Source organism: Mastomys coucha, unplaced genomic scaffold, assembly GCF_008632895.1.
Source record: "Mastomys coucha isolate ucsf_1 unplaced genomic scaffold, UCSF_Mcou_1 pScaffold20, whole genome shotgun sequence".
In the NCBI taxonomy this organism is placed as follows: Eukaryota; Metazoa; Chordata; class Mammalia; order Rodentia; family Muridae; genus Mastomys; species Mastomys coucha.
Genome location: NW_022196903.1, coordinates 82,025,202 through 82,029,844, shown reverse-complemented (window position 1 = coordinate 82,029,844; position 4,643 = coordinate 82,025,202). Strand labels below are relative to the sequence as shown.

Sequence of the window (4,643 nt, the reverse complement as noted above, 5' to 3'; positions counted from 1 at the left end):
TTTACTCATTCCGGTTTTCACAGCAGATAATGTCGCTCACCACATCCCAGTGAAGTGTATATAGTCTGCACTTAATAAAGGCTGACAGAAATGAATGGACAGGTGTATGGAGGGGTGTAGGAAGGGATGTGTGGATGGGAGGGTGTGTGGATGGATTGGGTGAGTGGAATGATGGAAGGAGGGAGGGGAGGAAGGGTGGATGGACCGACAAACGGACGGACGGATGGGTGGGTGAGTTGATGGATGGATGAATGTATGGAAGGAGGGATCCCTAATCTCGGACTGGCGAGACTTTGTGGGGCGGGGAGCCTGATGACAGCAACCTCAGGTGGCAGTCAGGCCCTTGTCGCGCCCTGCGTGCGCTCGGCCATAGCGCTGTGGGCTCCCGAGGGCGGAAGCTTCCGTGCCGGAACCCGCGCGCCTGGCGCGGGTTGCGGGGGGGGTGCGGCTTAGCAGGCGGACCGCGGGCCGGCGCTCAGGCGACGGCGTGAGAGGCGGCGGCGGGATGGCGGGCCGGCGGGTAAATGTGAATGTGGGCGTGCTGGGTCATATCGACAGCGGCAAAACAGCGCTGGCGCGCGCGCTGAGCACTACGGCCTCCACCGCCGCCTTCGACAAGCAGCCGCAGAGCCGCGAGCGCGGCATAACGCTCGACCTGGGCTTCTCCTGTTTTGTCGTGCCGCTGCCGGGGGCTGAACCCGGGACTAGTGACACGCTACTGCAGGTCACACTGGTCGACTGCCCCGGGCACGCCTCCCTCATCCGGACCATCATTGGCGGTGAGCGCGGGCCGGGGCGGGAGCCGGGCTCGGGGTCCGAGCTCGCGGGATGGCGGCCTGACAGCCTAGGCCTGGCCGCCAGCCTGGGAGGCTTGTGGGCTCGAACTCACAGCCCGCAGACGCAGACACAGTTCCCACCTTCACTGCCGTGTAGCGAGACGCTTTCCTAGAAAAATGATCCAAAGAAACTAACCTGCAAAAAGGGTGTATGCAAGTTTCAAAAAAAAAAAAAAAAAAGGTCACCACTCACTTGTCCTTTGGTCTCCTGGTTCTCTGCCCCAAACACTGCTCTCAGTTTCCTGTATATGGATGGTTTCAGGAAACCTACATAGAAACGCAAACAATGTGCAGAAATGACAGATCCTGTTTTTTCTTCTTCTGTTGTAATACTTGGGGTAGGTTGGGGTAGTGGGTAGAGCCTAAGGCCTTGATAAGAGGCAAGCGCTCTAGGCTGTCTCAGGACCTCATCCCTTCCCCCTCCCCCTTTATACACAAATCATCACTGTTTGGAGACTCTATATCTACACAAAAGTTCCTTTGTACTTTTTAAAAAACTTTCTTTTTTTTAAAAAAAAAGATTTATTTATATATTATATGTAAGTACACTGTAGCTGTCTTCAGACACCTCAGAAGAGGGCATCAACTCTCATTATGGATGGTTGTGAGCCACCATGTGGAGCTGGAATTTGAACTCAGGACCTTTGGAAGAGCAGTCAGTGCTCTTAACCGCTGAGCCATCTCTCCAGCCCTCCTTTGTACTTTTATACCAACATTTTCTTGATTGACCCTTGTGACTTTTCTAGAGTTGACTGCTGTTCATGCTGCAGTTCATGCTAGGGTGAATAATACTCTAGCCCAGAAGGCTTCAGGAGGTGCACTAGTGTAACAGGATAAGTTATGTGTGAACTGGCTAAGGCAAAGGGCACATGTGTTTTTAGTCATGATGGGCACTGCTAAAATGTGCTCCTAGAATCTGTACCACTTAGTGTTTAAATACAGGCCACTTAGGAATGGGACTTTATAAATAAAAGGTCTTGTAGCTACCCTTCTTTGCTCAGCTCAACCCCTTCATTCATCTACATGAAACTGTTCTTATGTATTTTTTTTTTTTAACTCCTTTTGCAAACCTGTTTAAATACACTTAGGTTTAGGGACAGGACCACTTACAAACCTGTTTGTAAGCACCCAGCACAAGAGGAGGTGTGGCTGAGTCCACCTGCTGTAGCTCCAATGACCCATTTCCTGCTTGCCCTGGGTGGCTTTGCAGCAGTGTGCTATAAGCCTGGAAGCATGCATATGGGGCAGGTGGTTCATTAGTCCCTGGTCATTCCAGCTGTGTGCTGGGCTTTGTGGGCTCCCTTTCTCCATGCTGCAGGCTGTCTAAGACTGTTTCCCTGGTTCACTGAAGTGGAAATGGAGGCTTACCTGCCAGGGTCAGTCTCTTGCACAGTCTCTATCCAGTCCAGGATTCATTCATTAAAGACTATTGGGGGCCACACAGTAAACAAACAAACTAAACTAAAAATTCCCACTAAATTCTGACTGGTCATTTTCAAATACATTTTAGGAAATGTACTCTAAGCTAGTGTAAATGGGAGATGGAACATACAGGGTAGAAACTAGAAAATGGGGTTGTTGTGTCCCTCGGTGGTGGAGTACCTGCTTTGGTTGTAGGATGCACTAGGCTCCATCCCCAGTATTGCAAAGAAGAAGAAGAAAAAGAAAGAAAGAAAGAAAGAAAGGAAGAAAGAAAGAAGCAAAGAACGAAAGATGAAGTCTTTCCTGGAAAGTACAGAATCTGACTTGTAATAACTTACGATTTTTCATCTTTATGATGGTGTGTAAATGGTACATGTTCAGTAGAGCTTTGACCTTTCCTGGTTGGTGACATAGTTGGTTCTCATGACACTGAGCAGTGCAGTAACCTGCAGCTCCTAGTCAGCCCTGAGGTCCAGAGTATAATCTTTGTGTACTAAACTCTGCTTGCTGAGCTGGCAGGTCCAGAGTTTTTGTGTATTCAGTGCATTTTTTAGCTTACTATATTATCTACACTAACAGTGTTGGATGTAGCCCAACTGTAAGGGGAGAAACATCTAAAATCTAGGCCAGGGCAGAAGGACAGACATTCTTTTAGAGATGTAGAGAGTTGGTTTTGAAGCTTTTTTCCTTACTAACTCTGTGCCCTTTGAACCTTGCTCTGGATCTTACGCCACTGGTGAATAATGGTGACCATGCAGTTACTTTCTGGTATGGCTCTTCTCAAATATTTCTCTTCTTGGACAAGTTTTGCAGGAAGCATGTTTATTGTATAGCTACTAAGGAAGGCAACTAGTCAGTTGGATTGCCAAGGCCTGCCGCTTCCCAAGCTGGGAACTTTCCATGCACCCCACTTTCCTGAATTCCTGCCCACGCTGCCCATATATACATTTACATAGAACCTTTGTGTGGCAGAAGCTTTAGTCTGGTGGATATGATCAAATAGCTGCTACCCAAGCACTGGTGTTTTGATTGAGACTATACAACTGTACCAGGGCATTTGTGCTCTTCTAGCTTGTTGTTGCTTTTCTTGCTTCACATCTTGAGAAAACTTTCCTTCCCGGTCTTAAAATGACCAGGCCAGACCTCACTGGAGTGATAAGACCATTCTTCCTTAAGAAGATCAGATCCCTACCTTCTTTCTTGAGGAAATAGGAAAATGGAGTTTTTCCTTTTGAAGGAACGCATGCAGCTGTTAGAGTGCCTGCTCTGGCCCAGGCCTGTGGCCAGGACCTTGTGACTGGGCAGTGTCCTGTGGAGAAGCATCACTCTGCTTTTCAAATGAGGAGACAAGCCTGGCAGGTTAAGTGCCCAGGGCTGCTGCTGGAAGTCACCTCTCAGTTGTCCACAGGGTCTGTTTAATACTGTGCCTTGCCTTCTTGACAGTGCCTTTGGAATCCTGACATTCAGACACTGCTGCCTGAACAGTGGGTGGGGTCATTTTCAGGGACTCATCAGATCACTGTAGTCCTTGCTTCTAGATTCCTAGTACTTTTTTGTTTGATTTGTTTTTTGAGGCAGGGTCTCTCTACCTCTGACTGTTCTGGAACTCACCAAGTAGACCAGGCAAGCCTAGAGCTCATAGAGATCCTCCTGTCTGCCTCCCAGGTTCTGAGATTAAAGGCATGTGCCACTGCTTTTGATTCCCCTGCACATTCTTGTATTTGGATTAATGCAACCTCTTTGTTCCAGGCTCAGTATCCAGGCTCTCCTTCCCTGGAGCCTTCTCAACAACTACTTTCCTATGTTTTTGACCTTCAGTCATGCCATTGACTTTTCCACTTCTTAATAGTTCAACAGTTACTTTGCCCCTGCTGTTGCCTCTTGGTATGTCAGACTCCTTGCTGCTGGTCTCAGCTCAGATGTCCCTTCTTTAGTGAGGCCTCCCTGACTCACTCTCTCTGGTGTTTCTGCCTACAGCCCTCACCCTCAAACTTTCCCATTTCCTCATGCTCATTGGATGTTGTGTCAGTTGTCCCTTGCTAGGACTGAGGCTGTATGAGAGCAGAGTAGAATCTGACTTCCCAGTGTTCTCTGGTGCCTATGCTGACAGCAGGCATCTGGCAGGTTCTTAGTAGGTTCTAAGGGAGGAAGAGCTGTGTTTCTCTAATGGCCTAGCTGGCTGAGTGAGTAGACAGGGTTAGGACAGGGCTGACCTGTAATAAATGCATCCTGGTTGATGTGTTGGAACGGCGGTCGCGTTTGGAAGTACCACACTAGGTCCAAACAGTTCCATGTGTAAGAGGTTTAACTGAGAGGAAGTAGGGGTAGTGGCGTGGAAAGAGAGGAGAGAGAGAGAGAGAGAGAGAGAGAGAGAGAGAGAGAGAG

General features: G+C 48.7%; 1 protein-coding gene across 3 annotated transcripts in view; it reads left to right on the top strand.

Annotated features, from left to right (window-relative positions):
- Window positions 1–416: 416 nt before the first annotated feature.
- Eefsec (eukaryotic elongation factor, selenocysteine-tRNA specific) overlaps window positions 417–4,643 on the top strand; it is a 197,982-nt gene continuing 193,755 nt past the window's right edge. Inside the window, exon 1 of one of the 3 annotated variants that reach the window (XM_031382498.1) lies at window positions 417–779. In XM_031382498.1, the coding sequence (XP_031238358.1) occupies window positions 506–779 (274 nt within the window). In that variant the 5' untranslated portion in view covers window positions 417–505. The remainder of the gene's footprint in view (window positions 780–4,643) is intronic. The other 2 variants (XM_031382499.1, XM_031382497.1) reach the window with 2 other exon arrangements.